This window comes from Cyphellophora attinorum, assembly GCF_001299255.1.
Source record: "Cyphellophora attinorum strain CBS 131958 chromosome Unknown Contig4, whole genome shotgun sequence".
Taxonomy (NCBI): domain Eukaryota; kingdom Fungi; phylum Ascomycota; class Eurotiomycetes; order Chaetothyriales; family Cyphellophoraceae; genus Cyphellophora; species Cyphellophora attinorum.
In genome coordinates this window covers 45991-67587 of record NW_017253232.1, presented here as the reverse complement: position 1 = coordinate 67587, position 21597 = coordinate 45991, and the positions used below count along the sequence as shown (strand labels likewise).

The window sequence follows — 21597 nt, the reverse complement described above, 5'->3', positions numbered from 1 at the left end:
GTTTGGTTCGTGACGAAGGCTTTCTGACGTTGTACGATGCGTTGGCGATATGACAATCTGCTCTGGGCATGCAGCTTTACTGCTCTGTGACCCACCCTGAGCATGGTCAGTTGCTCACGATGTCTTGGGCTTAGCAGGCCTAGATTACCATTTCGTGGGGTGCCGCTTTCTGCCCGAGCAATTGACACAGGAAGCACGAGTCCAACGTTGTCTCAGATAAGGCTGAATTTCCACGCGTTCACCGGTGGTCGAGTCAGAGCCTGGGGACCCGCAGGATCAAAGTGCGAAGACGACGCTTTCATTGGTGAAGAGCGGCTTGCATGACCTTTGTATGAAGTAGCAGCGGACCCTGAGCTGGTCCATTCCGGATTCCGAATGATCTCTCCGGACTTCGAATGATCTCTAGGTACGCGCCGACCGTGATGCGATAACGATGACTATCGCTGTCAGCTGTGTGGTTCCCGCACGTGTTGTCTCACAATAGCCTTGTGAGTAGACAGTAGACCTCGGAACCTCAGTCGCCGAGATCCTGTGCGACAATGCTGAAGCCCGAGCCTTTGGACGATTCGTCTTGCGGAATGCGGCCTGGCATAAAGGTGGATCGGCGCGGCGCGCGGCGGATCAGTGTCCCCGAGGCCCCCTACTAGACGAAAGGCCGCAACTTGGCAAGACCGTGCACTATCAATCGATGCTATTGCTGATTCGATCGTCCACGAACAGGAAGACTCTGCATGCACTCTGCTGGATGTCGACTATGTCATTGCGGACTGAACGGCGTTCGAGCCGTCGATTCTGCATGATCAGCACGCAGCAGAAAGGGCAGGTTGATTGCGGAAGCTTACCATATCCCTGAGGAGAGTAAGGAGGTTTTCGCCTGCGCCCGTTGATAAGCCATCCAACTCGAGCTTTGAAAGGGTGATAAGTGTATGAGAAGCACAATGTATGAACGTGATGGGACGAATGGATCCAAGGAGGAACCATCCATCTACGTCGGAAGCAACGCGAGCCATGGTGACATTAGGCCAGAGCAATGCACAACGCAGCACAACACAAAATGACTGGAGGAGCTGAAACAGTTTCGAATACCTTCTCGACAAATTCCGGCTTCTCTTAAAGGCAATTGCGACATGAAAGCCGCTCCTTCCAGTGATAGTTGCTACATTCTGCCTTCCCACATGCAATCAGCTTTCTGGCACTCAGCGCAAGGCTCCGATACTCAGATTCCAACTTCGTGAGCAGGCGTTAACAGGCACGATCGCACATGCTCTGCATGATATGCTAAATGCCTGTTGTCTGCCGTCACGTCTCTCAATGCACAGTCCTTCCTAATGTGAGCGGGTACAGAATAGCGTTGGTCTCGTTAAGATGCACACGATCTTGAGTCGTATACTGACATGGCCACTATTGCAGCTGATCACGGCTCAAGTTCCTCTCTTGTTCCCAATACGGCGTGGTCGCATGCAGGCGACGTCAAGACACGCCAGGCGTCGGCCGAGGGTTTTCTGGCTTAGGTTGAGGCTTTGGCTTCGGACCAGAGAAGTTTGCCGTGCTTGAGAGGAGCGCAACAGCTTTGCGCGTCGGCCGTCGCTTCGTTCGTACGTCTTGCGGTGGCATGACCGAGGAGTCGCGCACGGTGATGCTGCCTACCTAGTGTGTCAGCATATCTGCCGCTTTCCGCAGATACCTGCGTACCCGTAGCACAGATTGATACTTGTTCTTTGCGAAATACTCTGACGTGACAAACCTTCGACGATGTATCTCGTCCTTTCGCGAGCGGCAAGGGCCACACGACCGCCGGAGCCCAAAATGACTGCTTCAGACGTTCATATACCACCTTATGCGAGAAGAACGATAGTGCTACGACAGGCGGAGGTTTCCCCGGAAGGAAACTTGCGCGTTCCGACCATGCAGCGCGATTGGCTGGCGCAAAGGTCGAGCCAATCTGCCATCTAGAGTTGGGTGATCGATCAGATCCAGAACTTTGATGGCCCGCTAGGTTGCGGCTCCTGGTCTTTGTCGTCCACCATCGCCAGGTCTGCAGGATCGTTAAAGACCAGCGACCACCTGTCGAAGCGATGTGATCGGTAAAAGACCCGCTCAGACATCCTGTTCACATGCAAGGACAACGCGCCGCTGGATCTCGTTGCGTAGAAGCACAGTGCTGTTAAGCGATGAACGGGCATGAACGGCGGATCGCAGTACAGCCGCCAAGCCCTGTGAATCGCCATAAGATCAGCCCGGGCATCGAAATCTCCGGATTACATAAAAGTCGAGACCGTCTGGCACAATCCATCACGCTTCTTGCCAGTGCTGCAATACTGACAATTTTTGATAAGCGAAGCCGACAGTCGAAGCGCGCATCCAGATGCTGTCAGCTGGGTGTCCAGACTAATGATGTGCCTCAGCTCCGGCAAAACGGCATATCAGACAGGTGTCTTGGTCGCCTCCTTCCGCGCTGACACAGTCTTGGAGAGTACAGAGTATAGGCGTACGACCCTATTTTGTCATGCATTTTCGCATTAGGTATGCATCGAACAAGAGATAGGCTCAGATCCGGGTTCGCGAGCTGCCAATTACTGTTGATGCCATCGGTAACTCGACCAGTCCTGCCATTTACCACGTGCGCTGTATCAGAAGCACATACCTTGCCTGTTTCTCATTGGGACCGCGAGATTCTCTTCTTGTACGACTTGTGGCCCATCTCGCACGACTATTCGGGACTTGAGACCGCCATACCGTACGTCAAACTGTGGCTGTGAGCTGGCACCAGATTGAGCGGGCGTGGGGACCCCTGAGTCGCTCTTGTTGCTGGCCTTGTGGTGGCTGCTGTGTCATGCAAGCCAACCCACCCGAAGTCCAGTCTTCTCCAGGTTGATGTTGCTGGACCGCAGCAGCGTACTTCGATCCTGGCAGTGGCGGCCGCCTTCCGACCTCAAGGACAGAACACTCGCCGTTGTTCAGCGGACATGTCCAAGACGTACGCCCTGCTCCAGCCATACTGAGCTCGAAATCAAGGAGCTCGTCCGCACTCACTCTGTTGTTGGCCCATCGCCTGCTGAATGGTTTTTTGTAACGCTAATAAGATTCTCAGCAAGCACAGTTGCGGCTGGACGCGTGATACCGACTCAGGAACTGTTTGCCAACCTCATTCCCCTTCAAAGTTCCGGTTCTCTGCGCTTGCTGAGGAGCTCTGCTCTGACGGGAATCTTGTGGAGTTGATGAGCAGCAGCAACCCAGCTAGTAAGGTCAGAGCCCAACATTACGGTCACGACGGGAGGCGACAAGTCGCCGCGGTTGAAACACTCGGACAACAACACGTTTGCAAGATTTTGGGATACGTTCTGCATCCGCCCCTTGACCGTCTAGTAGGGGTCCAGCTGCTAAGCAGCAAGCAGACGAGTATCAGTGTTGGTGCTGGTCCGAATCAGCGCCATCTGACGAGCACAAATGTTGATTGCAGCCTCGGCACCTCCGGCCGCATACTTGTGCTGCCAGGAACAAATGTCTGTGCGTGGTGATCACTCAAAGTGGCTTGAAAAGGTGGCCAGAATGGCATGCATTGTAGATCGCACTTACGGCATTCCCCATTTTCGCTTCACGGCTAGATGGACCGTTCTAGACGGTTCTCGATACCCACATTGCTCCATGTCCACGACTTAAGATCAGCGGACTCCTCTACAACGCCACCTGCAGTACCACAATGCCTAGGAAGAGGCGCACCGTGGTTTCAGAAAGGCAGAAGCCATGTCGGGATCGGCGTGGTTGTTTCAAGCCACGGGTGCAGCACGACTCCGGTACACTCCCCTTGGAGTCTGAGGCATTGTCAACCCACACCAGCGGTATCAATCCACATTGTCAACCCACGCCAGCAGTTCTAATTCACGTTGTCAACCCACAGCAGCAATATTGATTCACATGCGAGTCTCCAAAGACGGTACAGGTGCATTACCAGTCTCAATGTCTTTATAGAGCTCCTCGCAAGATCTTCACAAGCACTATGCGGGACCGCCAAAGACTCAATTTGCTTGACGCTTGGAGCTGATCTTCGTACTTCACGTTGATGCAACCCAGAAACCCTAGAACTTGGTAGTTAGTCAAGCGAGGACTTAGGCGACGTTGCAAGGTTAAGCCCCTGGCGAATTGTACAGTGCCTACTGCCGACATTTAACCTCAACCAGAGAGTACTACAGTACACGAGTCTACTGACGATGTCTTGGTTGTGGTCGCTGAAAGAGACACATTTTCTGTAATTAAGCGTGCTGACGATGCGACCCAAGTCTTACCCAAGTAATTCCATTGACGGCTGTGTCCTCTACTGGTAGAGACGGGAATGTCCGGCGCAAAGCTTGAAGCCTGATCTCGGAACCATGAGACTTCCACACCTGGGCAGCTGGGCTGTCCATGAAGTGCACCTCCAGCATTGGCTTCCAGCAGATGTGCCACCAGCACGGAAGAGTATTGATCGGGATCGGCTGTTACATGAATGATCGCCAAAGCGCTTCCAAAGTTGTTTGACTCTTCAGTGAGTCTTTTCTGGCCTGGAACCTCGCTGCATGTTAATCAACATGTAGATCGGGGCAGATCGGTAATGCCGCACGTTAAGCGATATAACTTGCTTGATCAACAACGCCCAAAAAGAAATACTGCGTAGCTCGACTTCGGGCCCTCCTGACAGAGGTAGGCGGTTCTCGGGCCGTGCCAATCCCCACGCGCAAGCTGTTGAGTCGTGCATGTCTTACGGATAATTTTTTCCACTCAGGCACATCATAGTGGTAGGCTGATCAACCAGGCTCAGGTCGACTGCATCATCAACGTTGTGATAACAGCTTGTCCCTATTTGCTTGAACAGGCATGCTTGATTGACAACGCCACCGATGGTTATATTAACTTACAAGATCAAATTACCAACCGTTTCGACTTCATCAGTCCACCCTTGAACGCGCTACAGATAATTGCTCAAGAGGCGACAGGCTGTCGGCTTGGCCAGTGACAATGCCGTCTAAGTCGCGCCATGTCCAGCACTCCCGCCTCCTCATTAGAGATGATGACCAGGAAGAACACGCTGTGGGGTCTTTTGGTTCAATCGAGATTCTTCTTTCGTCCTTGCAGACCCGCACTCGACAGCGCTCTCGGACTCGAACTCACCGAGGAGGGAAGCTCCTACGTCAAGCTCTCATTGTCGTTGAGGTGACAGTGGCCAAGTATGCGTCAGATTTCTCTTTTTCATCATCCATGTTGTTTGCGGGATCTTTGGCACAATCGAAGTTCTTCTATCATTCTTGTAGAACCCGCCCTCAAAGACACTCTCCCAAATCGACCTCACCGAGGAGGCATGCTCCTACGTTTCCAAGCTCTAATCGCTGTTGAGGTGCCGGTTGACCGAGTATGCGTCAACTTTTACTTTTTCAGCACCCATGTGGTCTGCGACCTTCCCGCAGAACCTTTCAGGCCTTCAAACGTGCCGAAAGTCAGATTAAGCTTGCGGGAAGATCCCAGGCTCGCCAGGGCATGGCAATGGAGACATTGGCGGTACCCAAAGTCTGGCAGATTCCACGTCACACGGCTTCATGCTCCGACCACAAACCATTCTGGGTTCGCACTTTCCCTGGTATGCCAAGGTCTACGTCTCTGTCAAAAGGGGCTAATCGCGCGCCCTGGAGTCGCTTTCCGGCCCCAACAATGAACGCACGACATGGCAAAGATCCACAGACGGGAACAGGTGGACAACAGTCAAGAGCTGATGCCGTTTCAGAACATACGTCACGCGACATGGCACCCGTCCTGGCTTGCTTTGGAAAGAGGTCCGAATCGAGTTAGTACACCATTACACGCAGCTTGACTATCGTCAACTTGCTATCCTTCTATCTACTTAGCAAACCGTTATGCAACCACAAACGCCCATTGGGGGTATCTTTCCAAATACAAACCTGCCGTCATGCCAAAGCTCCCTGCCATATGCCAGTGTTGTCGTCTAATGTCGCCGTTCCAAACGCCTTGCCGCGGAGATGCTCTTTTCTTTCTGCTCCCAACCGTTGCCCAACCGAATTAAAGAAATGTCGACTATCTGTAGTGTTCTGGACCACCTCAACTACCCTGCTCGCCACCCACAAACACCCTCCATGTGCCTCCATCAACGCTCCCCGCAACATTTCCTCTGACATCTCCAGCCCCTGTCGGTGTCACATCGTCATACGCAAAAGCATACCCCTTGCCATCCTTCTCCGCTTCGTGCACGAATTTACTGTAGTAATTCGTCGTCTGGTCAGTATAATACCTGTCGGCTCCTACAGTGGCGATTGGGGTCGTATTGTCCAGCAGCAATATCGAGCGATTTAGTGCGGCACACACTCGGGGCACGATGGCAAGGTCCACACCATTGTCAGTCGAGAGCGAGGTAAAGATACCACTGCAGCCGAAGATGTCGAGAGCTGGGTTCGAGGCGGCGTAGAGGGAATTCGTAGAAAGCGGTGCTGGAATGGGCCGGGATGCGCCGGCGCAGACGAGGTTGCCTAGTAAGATCGATTAGTGAATGTACCGTACACAACGAAGCGACTTTCGTGGAGGCGGACGCTCGCCAACGTAGAGGATGTGGACAATGTGGCAGAGAGGCACTTACCACTAGCTGTTGAACACGTCACCGTACCGTAGTCGCCGGTTTGTGTGTCAATAAGGAGATCCTCGGTGGCATACTTAGTCCAAACGGCGGTCACGTAAGAATCCCAGTATTCTCGAAATGCACTCGGATCGATGGCTGCTATGTATTTTGCAGGGGAATCAGCTCTTAGAATTGAAGGGGAGGAAGACTCACCTGTTTCCGTAGTATTGCCGCTATTTTGGCAGAGCTTGTCCCACGCCTGGCCATCTCTGGCGGCCTGGGCTTGAAGATCGGAGCAGACTGCGTTTACGCCTGTGATGCTTGTGCCTTGGACAGTCTGAATAGCTCCAGACGACTCAGTGAGCTGCATGGCCAGCGCCAAACGAGAGATGAAGTCCACGAAGGAGAGATTGGCGAAAAGACCAGCATCTGCGTTGTATGTCATCTCCAGGAATGACCAGTCCGAACTATAGGCTGAGTCCGTCGGGTTGAGAGCGTCAGGCTGTACAATGGTCACTCCGGATTGATCGTTGAGAAGCGTAAAGAAGTCGAGCGAGGAGCTTCGTGAGAAGTATATTCGTCCTGAATTGAAGTAACCAGGGAGATTGATAGTGGTCGTACTGCCCGCCGGCCCAAGCTTGATGGTAATTTGAGACGCATCAATTGCCTGGGGTATGGTGGAACTCGATGCTGTAGGGTAGTACCATGCCTGCGACGGGGTGAGGAACATGACTCTTCCAGCGTTATCCTTTGCGGAGATATAGACATTGATCGATGCGCTATCGCTAAAGGTGTTCAACAGGTCGACGTTCAGGCCTGGAGTCGGCTGAGGCGGCGATGTTGGCGGCGAGTTGTTCGGGAATGTGCCGTTCAGCATGTTGCCTGGGCCACCACTCGCGTCTGGAGGAGAAGCACCAGAAGACCCAGCTGTTGATGGTGAGATCGTGACCGTAGCCGCTGTTGGTGCTGCCGTTGTTGTTGTAGTTGATGGTGATGATGAGGATGGCAATAATGTCGATGCCGCCAAGGCCGAGGACGAGGACGAGAAAGCGGCTGATACAGAGACGTGAAGTCAGATAGTGCTGTCGCGCTCTGACCAGGATTGCTTGAGGCGAAGAAAGTCGTGAAGCCGTTGGTGAGCGTGGTCTCCGGCGCAGCAACGACGCCTTGCGTTTCCGCAAAGATTCCTGGCGTGCTTGATGCTACGACTGATGTCGCTGCTACTATTATCTCTGTTGTTTCAGGGACTGCAGCATTTACTGTACCGCCAGATGCCGACGGTATTGTCACTTGTGGTGAAGCGAAACTCGGTAACGACGATACAGGGAAACTTGTTGGTGGTAATGAGATTGCGGCTGACGGTGTCGTTGTTGTTATGGTTGCTGGGACTGGCGAAAGCTCTGTAGATTGATCAGTAGTCGTTGCTGGTGGGTCGAGGCCTGGCAAGGCTGTGCTCGGTTCAGTTGTAAGAGCGTCTGGTTCTGGTATAGGCGCTGGGTCCGGTTGCGTGTTGTCTGACGCTGGCGATTCCCATGGTGGCGATATCCATGCTGGCCACCCTCCAGGCCTTCCAGGGCCACCTCTGCCCGGTCCTCGTGATCCATACTGTCCGTTCGGTCCGAATTGTCGCTTCGTTGGGGCTGCGGAGATGTGTGGGGATGTCAGTAAGAAAAATGTCAAAGATAACAAAGATGAATGCATTGTTGCTATCTGTGAGATATCCTAGGATCTCGACAGTACAACGTTATGTGTTCGGTGTGGCTGTATGAGGTGTGCTAAAATCCAACGTGAAGCTCATCAATCCTTTTCATCGTTTCGAAAGCTCCAAAGATAGGGTCCTTGGTACCTGGAACTAGCTGTTCACCGCAAGCATGTTGGCAAGGCAACATGGCTATCAAATTAAGTTCATCTTGGCCGCCGAGCGTGGCATTTGGTACGTGATCGAGAGATCAGAGGACGGCTGGGTCGCTGACACGAGCAGTGAAGTATGTTCAAGCCGGAGAAAGTCAAAATGATGTTTGGGTAGGAGCGATGTGGTTAGCGTGGCTGCCTCGCATGTATATTCTCCGACTCCCTTCCAATGATGCCGCTACGTATGAACCAAATTTCCCTTCCATGGAATGCTTTTCCCTGTCAAACTCGCTAACCCGCGAGATCGCCCTCGATCTTATCGCGTAACGCCAGGCTCATTCCAAAGCGGAATATACAGGTATAGGACTATGTACAGTTGCCAGAACTCCATTCCCACTTGCGTCATCGTGACAGTCGTATGCCAGCAGACTCCAGCAGCCCTTGCAACATGTTATACAGACAATAAACGGACATAAGTCGCAACATTGTACCAAGGCCCGAGCAATATCGACAGTCATCCTACCGAACGCCCGCACCAAGTCGTGTAGAAGTAGCAATTGCGAAGGCGATTTCGGGCTCATACGGGTGGGGCGAGTTTTCCCAAATCCCACCGTTATCGCATATGTTTCAATATCTTCGCAACTGTTATTTCGTCAAACTGTGGCAGTGGCGGTGGGTAGAGTATCCTCGAGGATGCTGATCTCGGAGATTGGAACAATGGTGATGACCTCTGTCACAACCGTGGGAGCAAACGTCGTTGTCTCGGATGTAGTCGTGGTGACGGTGACCGTAGACTGAGACGTTGTGCTGGTGCTGAGCGATGAAGTGCTCGAGCTCGCTGAATCCATACTACTCGAAGACGCTGACGTCGACGAGCCGGTGGAAGATCCACTGCTCGTTGACGTGCCGGAACTCCTAGTGGCGGATTCGGTCGAGCTAGTCGCCGAGCTGGAACTGAGTGTGCCGCTTGACGACGTCGTGGAAGAAGCAGTGCTCGACATTGACGTCGCAACCGATGTGGAGCTGCTGGTTATCGATGTCGAGGCACTGCTGCTGGTCGTCGAAGTTGTCAAGCTGGCGCTCGATTCGCTGCTCGCCGAAGTGACCGCGCTGCTACTAGTCGTCGAAGCAGTGCTGGAAGTCACGGTCGCAAATGTCGTTGATGTCGTAGATGCCGCGGGAGAGGAAGCCGTGGTTGACGATATTGTCGAAAGTCCGGTAGATGAAAAGCTTGTCGGAGTTGCTAATGAGCTGGCCGTTCCAGTTGTCGAGGAGCCAGTAGAGGTCGGGATACCAGTCGTCGAAGAACCAGTAGCTGTCGAAAGTCCAGAGATAGTGAATCCAGGACCAGCATCAACGGAGACCGCATCCTGACCATAGATAACGTTGATTCCAGGATCCGGGAAGACGACCTCACGCTTTTCAATCGTCTGACAACCATTGCCAATGTTGCACTCGAACATGTCTGGGAGTGCGTCAAAGGAATTCTGCCTCCGCTGCGGAGATCTGACATTCCTCCTTCGCTGAGTTGTGTTGGTAAATGGTGAGCCACCTACAACCTGCACTCTAGCACAATTCTGATACATATCCCGATTGCCGATAAGGTTGAACCAGGACCATGACAGCAGAGCCGTGCTAGAAGACGGCGCAAACTCAGGAATGGTGAAGTCGTAGTTCGGCGTTAGGGGACATCCTCCAATGATGGACTCGATGACTTTGAACGTCGCGCCATTGTCATAGGACAGCGATATTTGGCACGACCCGCCGCTGTGTGTTGCTCCTCCAGCTAGGGATATGTTGTAAGTGCTGCCGGCCATATATGTTGCGGTAATGTCGTATGCCTGTGGATTAGTAGAGTTATCTTGATACAATTTGCAGGGAAAGTTAGAGCCGTCATTCTTCAGAGGACTTGCTGCAAGGCATCAGCTTCCTTCCCGTATGCTCCAGCGGGAGTACTTACCCATATCATAATCCTTCAGATCAACAGGCACATCTGAATTTAGGGGACTTCGGAGGGGATATGGCCAGGCCAGCTGCATGTGCGCGCTGCAGAGCTCGACTTGGGAGCTAGAAGTGATAGTGCGGTAGCACGGAAGATGGACGCCATGGTTTCGGTAGAAGTGCTTGGCAGTTTGAGTAGTCCGCTGATAATAATTCTAGCAGTTCGCGATGATAGCTATAGCTTGCTTGACCCATGTAACAAGCAGCCAGCTGCTTTTATGGTCGGAGTATTGTTTCATCAAACCTGTTTCTGGCCAATTGCGACTGAGAGGAACGTTGTCGCAGCAACGACGACGGTGTTCCCAAAGAGTCACGTAAGTCGAAGGCATAGTGTCGTGTACTTGTCTCCCAAGCTGTCTGGTGCCAAAGGCAAATTCTTGATGTTGAACCAGTAAATGATATGAGTACGAAGGCAAAGTCCCAGACTTGACGAAGTTTTAGATTTTGATGGAGCCCGGCACTCGGCGCAAGGGCCGCGCAGATTGCCGACCACTTTATTTCTCCCATTGGGTCCGATCCAGCTGCTCGGGCCAGGCGCTTGTCATAGACCCACAGCAATTTCGGGTCGAAAACACTATTCCGAGTCTCTGGAGCTGCTGCTGACACGCTCCTCGAGCTCATCCTAGGATGTCGGGGAAGCAATCTTTGAATCACTTTTGGCAACGCCCAAGGAGAAACCATGCAATGCTGGTTTCCGCTTTGTGGTAAGAAGGAGATGCACCTACGCTGTCTCACGCTGCCGAATCTGGCTGGCACCTTGGAGGACGAGGTCGTCGCAAAGGAGCTTGCTTCATTTGGTCCTTGGCCATCAGTTTGGCCGGAAAATAAACGCGCCACTACTCACTAGGGTTGTTGACGCACCCAAGAAAGGAAAGAAGGAGACAGCTTGACGTAAAGACCAGCTTTTGCACAGGCGACCCATGGTCAACGCTACCCAATGCGTCTCCTATGAGTCTAGCAGCATCTTGGTTTGGGACTTGTTCCTGGATCAATGGTTCCAGTGCGGGTCTAAGGAAGATCAAGCGAAGAACTATTGAACCCTGGGGAGTATCAGATGCGTCCTCGTCAAACTTCGCGATATCTTCGCGATTGGCGAAATCCGCTAGTCATTAGTTTGTCGATCGCTGAGGGAAAGCTCCGAATTTCCTCATCGGCAGGTCATTATTGACACAGCCGAGCAAATGCAAATTGTTCGGAGGGGGAGAGGTAAGCCGAATAGGTGTGATGTTCTAATTCTCACTACAGGAGCTGTCGCGATGCGTGCAGGCATTCGGACCACCGAATGATACCACCCAAACGGCACATGTCAGCATCAACGTAAATGAGCCAGCTCAGCATCAAGTAGTGTCATCGGTCAAGCACCCAACCCATGCCAAGCGAAGATTCTGAGATGACACGAATAATGCCACGCTGCGCGTCAAAGGTCAACAGCGACGAGCCAAGGTCCAAGTAGCCTCCAAACCGAAACCTTTCCGTCGACCAGCCAACGACGACGACTTTGACGTAAAGTCAGGTCCAGTAGCCGCGCTGGCGCTTAGCACATCATTCGCCTGTCTCACGTGGGCACGAGGCCAAGCAAAAAGACTGCCCTCACCAGCCACATTCCTGGGCTCACAAAGTTCGGGCAATTTCGCAGCCAGCCTCGCGCCTCTCAACCCTATACTCACAATGGCATGCTCTGCTATACCCACATCTTAAGCAGCAACTACCGTCATTGGCCACATGAGCATACAATAGAGCTTTCCAGCCACTATAGAAAATATTCCAGCATCCACAGTCCTGGACTTTCGCTCGTTCTGAGCGGCTCTGACAATGCTATAGATATACTGGACGAGCATTCGCTACGATGTACCGACCACGATCACCGCTGCAGCGTCTGGCACACAGCACACGACGTGTGAGGCCTGTCCATCTTGTCAGCAGCACCAGAACCAAGGCCGGCTTTCGCCAAGATGAAGCCTTCACTATGCTCCCTCACCTCGCTCGCCTTCTACTCCCTGCTCACTTCGGCCCAGGCCCAACAATACACACTCTCGGACTACTACAACCCCAGCAGCTTCACCTCCCAATTCATCTTCTTCACGGGCGATGACCCAACGCACGGCTACGTAAACTACATCTCCGAGTCCGCGGCGTCGGCCGCCGGCATCTTCAGCACCACCTCCTCATCAATCCGCCTAGGCGTCGATTCAACCAACATCCCCTCGGCCTCCGCTCGAGGGCGGGACTCCGTCCGCGTTGAGTCGACCAAGACTTACAACGCCGGCACCCTCATCATCCTCGACGCTACACACATGCCTGTTGGCTGTGGGACGTGGCCCGCCTTCTGGCTTTACGGTCCAAACTGGCCTACCAATGGGGAGGTGGACATTATCGAGGGTGTCAATACACAAGGCAGAACTCGTTTGCTGCGCACACGAATGCTGGGTGCTCGATCTCGAATAGCCCGCAGCAGTTTCTGGGTGAGCTGAGCACCCCGAATTGCGATGTCAATGCTCCCGGCCAGGCGACGAATGCTGGCTGTGGCGTCGTCTCCAGCCAAGGCGGCGCCTCTTACGGCGCGGGCTTCAACGCGAATGGTGGTGGCGTGTACGCTACGCAGTGGACGGATGAGGCGATCAGCATTTGGTTCTTCCCTCGCGGGAACGTGCCGGGTGATATTTCATCTGGCTCACCTAATCCCTCAAGCTGGGGCCTACCACAAGCCAGATTCGGTGGCTCAGGCTGTGATATTGGACAGCACTTCAGAGATCAGAAAATCGTGATCAACACCGCACTATGTGGTGACTGGGCAGGCAATGTCTGGAGCCAGGATGCGACGTGCTCGGCGAAAGCAGCAACTTGTTCGGATTTCGTGCGGGACAATCCAGGGGCGTTTGCGGACGCGTACTGGGAGATTAGTTCGTTGAAGGTGTACCAGAGCAATGGCAATGCGTCGCCATCGTCGACGGCTGTGCAGCTGCCTAGCACTCTTAGCACAGTCACGACGGTTGCCACTTCGTCTTCGGCGGCCGCCACGACAGCGGATACCACGATCATGGCGCCAACGACGACACCCGATACGACGACGCTACCTCCCTCGACATTCGCCACGAGTACAATCACTGTACCAGCGACATCGTTTTCTACCTCAACGATTACTGTCGAAGAAAGCACTCCTGCAGTCGTGCCTCCGACACCTTCCGCGCCAGGGGAGACAGCGCCACCAATGACGTCGGCATGGGCCGATTCCACCCCAAGCGACGCCCCATCATGGACCGGAGGTTATCGCGGAGGAGGCGGCGGGCGATGGGGCGGGGCCGGCGGTGGCGGTGGCGGTGGCCGTTGGGGACCACCGCCGGTGACGAGGACATTGCTCGGACCTGATAGGATGAACACTTACGAATTTCCTTTACTTTAGAGAGATATGATACCCCGGTCTTAGGACCACAATATTGATTGGATAGGTAATACAATGTACCATAATAAAGAGGACGAATGTCTTGGTGGAAGTATATTTCCCCTAGCATCAGCTGGTGTATAGTTTGATATGTGTATATTCAGATGTTCTACACAACATCACCCCTAATCCACCCAGCGTAAACACCCATCTCACCTCCACCTCCCCCTGCCTCCCCACCCCTGTGCTTCAATACCCACAAGACATCCTCCTCATCCAACTCAACCCTCACGCCCGCCCACTCATCCACCGCCACCAGCATCCCACTACCACCTGCGCCCTGGAGCGTGAGCACGCCCCATTCCCCAATCATCTCCTCCCACGCACCACGACAGACACTCTGACTCCATGCCCGCATCCCCGCCGCCGGACCCGTCGCTCTTGCGAGACTCGCGCGGCCGGACGAGGCGAGGAGTTTGGTGCGGTTCAGCAGGAATTGGTAGTGGGTGAAGGTGGTGGAGAAGGAGGGGAGTGGCGAGGGGTAAGATGGAGAGGAGAGGGCCGCGAGGAGGGCCAGGTGGAGGGTGGGGAGGGACATTGCGCGGGAGAGGATTGTGTGGTGGGGGTTGGTGGAGGGAGTGGGGAGGGGCGGGTTAATAATCGAGGGCTTGGTTGTTAGGCCTGAAGATTGTGATTTGCGGGCCTTTCCTTGAGATGCTGGTGTTTGTGGTAGAGCAAGGGTCGCGATTGGGGTGTGTAACGCTGCGAGGACGTCGGGAACGGACTTCGTGGTATGGAAGGTTTGTGAGATCAGCTGGGCGATGATTGGCGAAGGCAGGAGCGACTGCTGTTCGTGCACGTTAGCTTCACTAAGTATCTGGAAGGAGCGTCACACACCTTGATGTGGTCGTTCCAGGAAGCGACCTCGCGATCCTTGTCACCTGCCGCTCTGACGGTCAACGCCTTCTCAACAACCTCGTTCATTTCCCCAAGGGTCCGCACTGGTGTATATGCAGCCAGCGGTGACTGAAGCGAGACTTTACACGTTTCTCCAGTGACTCAACCACATCCATTCGTGTTGAGCAGCCGACCACGGCGATTGGTGCTTTCCTCGATTGGGCGATGTCGAATAGATTGTACAGCAGCGTCTGACGCGGGTGCAGAGTAAACAAATCGAATTCATCCAGTATAATGATAGTCGACTTGGCCACTTTCGACGATGTCCCGTCAGCTTCATCTGTCATTCGTGCATCCACTCCATCCAGATCAGGCTCCATCTCGTCGGGATGAGATAGCAGCGAGAGTAGGGAGGCAAGTGTATCAGCATAACTCAAGCCTGCCGTCACTGCCACAGACTCATCACCATCCGAGGAGGGCTCCTGCGTCTCACGTCCTAGTTGCCGCCAGATCTCGCGGAGTGCCACTCGATCGTCAGTCTGGAAGAAGCCGTTGAGTCTGACGACATGGAAGAGCGAAGAGTGCTCTTCTTCGAGCTCTTTGAGAACGTGCTCAAGCAGCAACGTTTTGCCCGACCCGCGTGGCCCCAGCATGAGCAGTGAGTTCGACTCGCCAGATGCGATCGTAGATCGGAGAAGATTGGTGAGGGTCGACTGCTGCGTCGATAGATGTGGTCCGGGCGGGCAAGGCCTTGCAGAAGTAAGCTGCGACAAGACTTGTTGCTTAATTGAAGATACTGATGGTGAGTCTACAGTAGAACGAATTGCTGGCAGGGCTTTGGTATGCTGCAGAGACTGTAGAAGATCGAGTGGCTGGTCAAAGTCCAGTAGAGGATCGTCTTCCCTTGTTGGCTCCGGGGAATCGTCTTCAACAGCTGGGTCGTCTTCTGCCTCGGCATAAGATGTAGTCTCCTTTGTTCTAGTACTCCTGGCCGACTTCTTGGGTGATTCATCGATGTCCCTGAAGCCAAGCTGTGCTCTGATCTGTTGCTCATCTGGGTCGAACACTACCGATTTGTGCCGAGCATTTCGCCTACCCTTGGAGGGAGTGAGTATGCCCTTTGGTCGAGGCGAGGCCACCGCTGCTGATGTGTTCTTCACGGCGCTGGCCCGCACCGGCGTCGGCTCTCTGCTTGGTTCTGGATCGTCTGAGTGTCGTGTGTGTGCTCTTCGTGATCGGGCTGAAGGTGCCTTCACCGGCGTAGTCCCTGCACTTTGCAGCTCGTCTTCGCTTTCAGATATGACCATGGCATCTGCTGTTGGCTCAACATCTTCCCTGGCTTGTCGCTGGTCAGTAGACGACCTTGCGTGGTCCGTCTCCTCCTCCCTATCGGCCACCGCTCTCGGTGCATTCGGCCTCTTGGTGAGGGAACTTTTTCTTTGCTGACTGTAGATCCGCCTTGTGCTAGATTTCTTCGATCTCGGTGTCTGTACGGCTTCACGCTCATTGCCAGGCGTTTCTGGGATCTCTAGAGAGGCTGTGCTGTGGGCTGGCTGCAGCGATATCGGGTCCTTTGCCGGTAGTGGTGCGCTGTCCAAGTCGTCTTGTGTCGGGCCCCCTTCTACGAGACTGTCTTCTTTACTCCCATATGCAGAGTCAATCAAATTCTCGTCCGATTGCTTCAGTACTTCAGAGTCGACGTCGTCGTCTTCCTCGTGTTCGGGTACGGTCTCGGCGTCGTGCTCGGCAGCAACCTCTTGCAATCTCCGTGAGACTCGTCGCGCAGATCTCTGTGCTCCATCTGCAACCGCCGGGGCTCGTCTTGTGCTGGCTGGAGTGTTTCCCGACTGTGACTTCTTCGGCTCGCTTCTTCGTCGCGGCCCACGAATTCCTTGTTGCACATCTGAAGCAGCCTTTACAGGAGAGCTGAGGTGAGTGCGCGCCCCGTCGAGAGTGCTGTCAGTGCGCCTGCGCTTCGACGGCCGTGTGTCTGGACTCTCGTCGAGGCCGGTAGCTTGCGCACCAGTTCGCGCAAGTTTCCTTGCCATTGTCTAGTCACACCTGGGCGCTGTTGATGAAAGCACCAGGCTGAGTCGCAACTGACAACTATGGCTAGCATCGAATGCGATTCGAAGCTCACTAGACAGATAGCAACACGGCCTCGAATTCAAAGGCACCGCATGTGAACTCATCGCTCTGCTGCAGCCGTGCTCAAGTCCGGGGGGCGGTCAATGTGGAGAAATTTCACTCTACGCGTCGACGCGTCCGCTTAATCCTCGGCGGCTGAGCCCCGACCGGAAGAGTAGTCACGTTCTAAGGATTGCTATCTCACTGTCTATGTCTATGGCTACTAATACTTCCGTCCTTTTCGCAACAGCTTTGGCTTCCCGCCAACGTATACGAATGATAGCAACGCAGTCGTACCAGCGATGCCCGCCAACACAGCATTCATGTTCCCATATCCAATTGAGTCCCTCAAGGTACCCGAGAGGATTGGCCCAATCGTAAGGCCGGCGCTGAAGACGAGTGAATTAAATCCGTACAGCTGCGCATACGGTCCGTTCTCCCCAAAGAACTTGGGGTTTGCCTTGTCGTACTTCTGCACCACAGAAGATGCCTCCACGATGGAGGGTGAGCCAATGATAGCCATTCCGGTGCCGACTAGTGACAGCATGCCGCAATAGAGAATGATATTGTGCTTCTGTGTGTTCACAATTCCTTCCGCAGGAAGACGCAATAATACCAAGGCAGGCGCGAGATAGCCAAACCCAAGTACTGCGATAACCTTGGGTCCGTACTGGTCGCAAGCCCATCCAGCGATCGGGCCCAAGATGAGGTAGGGTATGTCCAGAGCGATGAACAACAACCCGGACTGCAGCGAATCAAACTCGAAAAGTGTTTCTGCCTCGGTCGGTATGGTGGCGTCGAACGTTGCCAGGAGCGAAGCTTGGACAAAGGCCAGCAACAGAGCGACGAGCAGCCGAGGATCTAACAAGCAGTACACGATCGGCAGCGCTCGGACGAGTCTGTTTTGACCGTCTGGGATGGTGAAATCCTCCTCATCCTCCTTTTTCGGCAACAGCGCGTCCGATTCGCCTGCCTCTCCTGGACTCTGCTGCTGCCCGTCGTCGTCCGAGTCTGCGCCATCTCGCTGGCCGTGATCTCTTGGGTTGGTTGCCCCATCGCCGGCGAGCTTCGGATCGTATTTCTTGGCAGTCTTTTTCTCGATCAAAAGTACACGCATGACGAAGTCGAGTCCCAATACTCCCGCCCCTAGACCGAAGACACCAGCATACCCAGTTTTCTTGTACAAGACTCCTCCTAGTACGGGCGCCGCGAGCTCTCCCACGGAAATGAATGAAAATATCGTGCCCACCACTTTGCCCAAGTTTTGAGGGCCGACAGTGTCAAGCACCATAGCCAAGCCTACCGTCCACACCAACGCGCCACTGATTCCCTGCAGGATCCTCGCAAGTATCAAAACGGCAATGCTTTGTCCGAAGGCGAGAAGCAATGTGGCGCCCAGAAGGGCTGCCAGACCAGCAAGGAAAGGAGTCTGCCGTGCAGAAGTGCGATCTGCAATCCAGCCCGCAGGTATAGAGAACAGCACGGAACTACCGGCGTAAGCAGCCAGCATTCCAGAGACGTATGATTGGACTTTGTCATCTGGTACTGATACTCGTTCGCGAAGCATCTGTTCCTGTTAGCCACTGCATCTGGTTACGGAGAGCATCGCTCGCTGCTCGAAGACCTACAAATGGCAAGACTGGCACTATCAAGCCGTAGAGAAACAGGTCTGTAAACAGACCAACCGCGACAGTTGATATGATGAACGTCGTCGAAGCCCGCCATCGTAAGCCACGTGGCGGACTCGGCCTCCCACTGTCAGATCCCGCCATAGCACGCTCTCTTCGTCTGCGAGCGGCGGTACTAATCGGTCCTTAAGTCAGTATTATCGTAACATAGGTGATCGTGTGCCGTAGGAGCGATAGTTGTAAGGACACCGCGGTGATGCCAAGGATGCACGGAGAGCCCTGGTCAAGCTGCTGATGTCAGCTCTGTTGCGAATTGGCGCTGTAATGACTGTGGCAGTCGATTGATACTACTAACATAAAAGAGAGAAAAGAGCAAGATGCCGGTTAGAGTGATAGGAAGATTATCAGACAACCGTGCTGACTTCGAGTCTCGATGCGATCATGAGGTCATGAGTTTATTAAGGTCCGAGTGGATACCTCCAGGCGTACCTGCTTCGCTAAAGTAGTGCACCTGCGTTAGTTCAACTTCCTTCATTTTGGCACCCATCGTGCTTGCCGTCACAAGTACTACTCCACGACACGTTGTTCTTTCCTTCGAGTTGACTTCTTCTCTTCGCTACAACATTTTCACCGGCCAGGGGCCACTGCACTGCCTAGGTACATGTTCTGCATGTCAGCTACTGGTGAAGGGCTGCTGCGTGTTCCCATCTCCCCTCTACACCACTCGCCATTTACTGCATACCATATCCCCATGCAGGAGCCTCGTTTCCTGTTTGGGGCCGTTGCTTTGCGTCTCGTTCATTCAATGTTGCATTGTCCTCTGTGTTTCTCTCATTTATCAATCATGCTCTTCCGCACTTCCTTTGAGCAACCCACCGGTCCAGGAACCCCTGGCTAAAAGCGAAGATCTCTCATGTTGTGACCGGCTTTCTTCATTGTTCTCGACAACCTGCTGGTGATGAGCAAATGCAGAGCTCTCAACAGACATGTTGCCGCTGCCCGATCAGATACCTACGTGTGGTGCCGAAACACGGCAGGCACTCTGTCTGCGTTCTGTCAGTTCAACAGTACTTCAAGACGTCGAGCCTTCGGAACAGTGACTATTGCCAATGATGGACTATTTCGCCCCACAAGAAGCCATCTAGCTCATCCAGCGGCCTGCATGCCTTCTAGGCGCTCTAAACATTCGTGTCCATGGTACCATAGCTGCTGCTGAGCCCAGACCACGCGTCAAGCGCGGCAAGCCTCCAATTCCGCCCACGAAACAACACACACCGGTAAAGACAATGATCGAGCCATACATCGACCCATATCCCAGACCAGCACCTTTCCATGGCTCCATTGCAAGCAGCTCCTCACTGACTGGCCCGGCTAGAAGACTCCCTATTCCCTTTCCTGCACAAAGGAGGGAGATGACCAGACTCGCACTCACATTGGGGAGTGACTTCTTGATATCGATCGCGCAGCCAGTCCAATGACCAGGATATCCAGCTCCAAAAAGACCGAAAAGGATAGAGAAGATGTACAACGTCGCCTCGCTGCTGCTAGTGGTACCCCAGAAACCGAAAACGCCTACGACCGAGCCTATTGTGGTCAGCAATATTGCGTAGCTGACATGGTACCGATCAACTAGTCGGCCTAGAATGAGGTATCCGCCGCAAGAAGCGAGGCTCAAAAGAGCCACAGAAAGCGGCCCAGCAGTTGTAGACATTCCCATGGAACTGGTGAAGGACGGTAGCCATAGAGCCGGAAGTGGAGCGACCATGGACTGGATTATGGTTGGGCATTGGTATAACCAGAATGTCTTCTCCTTCACCAGGCTCATGTCAACTGGTTGAGCTCTTCGAGGTCCCCTAGTGATCGGGATTCGGGGCCGCATGAGAAGAACGCATGGTACCGCGACCGTGGCCTGTTGTCTTGTCAACACAAGATCAGTTGACAATTGAGAGGCAATCTTACCAGAATGCCGGCGCATACTCTGAGCGTCACTCTGTGGCCCTTTGCGTCCAACAGCCACCTCAGCAAAAAAGGGGTCACCGCACCTCCGATACCGGTCCCAGCCCATGAAATCCCAAATGCCAGCCCTTTACGCTCCACGAACCACTCATCAATCAAGAACATCGCCGGGAAGTACACCACCAGGGCGCCGAGCCCGTACAAGAAGCCCTCCGTCCACAGTAAAACCATCGACGAATCGGTCACGGAAGCGATTAGCAGCCCAGCGACCATGACGGCCACGCCAGCACAACCACCTACGCGTCGGAAATGCGGAACTCGTTGCATAGCGATAGAGACTAGCGGAGAGCCAATCAACATGACCGCAAATGCAGTGGTTGACACAGCACCGAGACCTTTGCGTGATTGTGATGCGAAGGGCTCGTGGTGGATGTAGTACTCCTGCATGACTCCATAGGAGTGTATGAACCTGGAAAGAGTCAGAAGCGTGCGCCCAAACATTGATGGAGCAAATCCTGTCAAGATGAATGTGGTACTGGGCAATACATACCCCCAGACCGTTGCCTCCAGAAAGAAGCATGCCACAAGGGTCAGCCATGCATGCTTGCCACGGTCCACCGGCGGCAGACTTTGAGCATTCAAGTCGCGTTCGACACCATTATGGTCACCATGGTGCCCAGCATTGACGCTGCCTTCCTCTGGCCTCACAATGGTAAGCTGAATGCCTGCGTCGTTAGACATATCAGCGAGCGTGATTGTCTCTTCGGCTGGATCGTAGGCTCTGCAACGTATTGCATCGAAGCGGGAACACGAACGCAGGTCAGGAGCCTCATCACACTTAACAGCTTCACTGCTTGGTAATATCAATGAGGTGGACCTGCAGTACACGTGGCGGAACTCCATCCTGGGTTCCACGTGGAGACGATCTCCGCCATCTTCGCAACATACTTTGTAGACCGCTACGCATGTTATGCCCCGATACGGCAATGGAAGTGAGATCCAAGAGGCACCGAGGGCTTGGCACGGAATAGTTTGTACGTGGTCCAGTCGGGCTTCCAACACAACTTGAGGAGGTTCTTGTTCTTATCAGGCTCCGTAACACCTGGAGTTAAGCTCACTCGCCAGCCCGCAAGGCCAGACAGGGCGTCAAAGGATCTGTGGGT

General features: G+C 53.8%; 5 protein-coding genes across 5 annotated transcripts; 1 reads left to right on the top strand and 4 right to left on the bottom strand.

Moving 5' to 3' along the window:
• Window positions 1–6084: 6084 nt before the first annotated feature.
• On the bottom strand, window positions 6085–8296 carry AB675_6117 (Glucan endo-1,3-beta-glucosidase; the record flags this gene model as incomplete). The annotated part of the gene is made up of 4 exons (XM_018146382.1): window positions 6085–6509; window positions 6617–6754; window positions 6809–7648; window positions 7693–8296. The coding sequence occupies 4 exons, from the start codon at window positions 8294–8296 to the stop codon at window positions 6085–6087; spliced, it is 2007 nt and encodes a 668-aa protein (XP_018003875.1).
• An 803-nt stretch (window positions 8297–9099) lies between these two features.
• Window positions 9100–10485, bottom strand: AB675_6116 (uncharacterized protein; the record flags this gene model as incomplete). Its single annotated transcript, XM_018146381.1, has 2 exons — window positions 9100–10358; window positions 10407–10485. 2 exons carry the CDS (start codon window positions 10483–10485, stop codon window positions 9100–9102), a joined length of 1338 nt encoding a protein of 445 aa, XP_018003668.1.
• A 1914-nt stretch (window positions 10486–12399) lies between these two features.
• Window positions 12400–13847, top strand: AB675_6115 (uncharacterized protein; the record flags this gene model as incomplete). The annotated part of the gene is made up of 2 exons (XM_018146380.1): window positions 12400–12909; window positions 12954–13847. The coding sequence occupies 2 exons, from the start codon at window positions 12400–12402 to the stop codon at window positions 13845–13847; spliced, it is 1404 nt and encodes a 467-aa protein (XP_018003740.1).
• Window positions 13848–13995: 148 nt separating this feature from the next.
• Window positions 13996–16771, bottom strand: AB675_6114 (Origin recognition complex subunit 4; the record flags this gene model as incomplete). The annotated part of the gene is made up of 3 exons (XM_018146379.1): window positions 13996–14673; window positions 14724–14852; window positions 14918–16771. 3 exons carry the CDS (start codon window positions 16769–16771, stop codon window positions 13996–13998), a joined length of 2661 nt encoding a protein of 886 aa, XP_018003985.1.
• Window positions 16772–17073: 302 nt separating this feature from the next.
• Window positions 17074–21175, bottom strand: AB675_6113 (putative MFS-type transporter; the record flags this gene model as incomplete). The annotated part of the gene is made up of 4 exons (XM_018146378.1): window positions 17074–18417; window positions 19680–20387; window positions 20438–20903; window positions 20985–21175. 4 exons carry the CDS (start codon window positions 21173–21175, stop codon window positions 17074–17076), a joined length of 2709 nt encoding a protein of 902 aa, XP_018004140.1.
• Window positions 21176–21597: the final 422 nt, after the last annotated feature.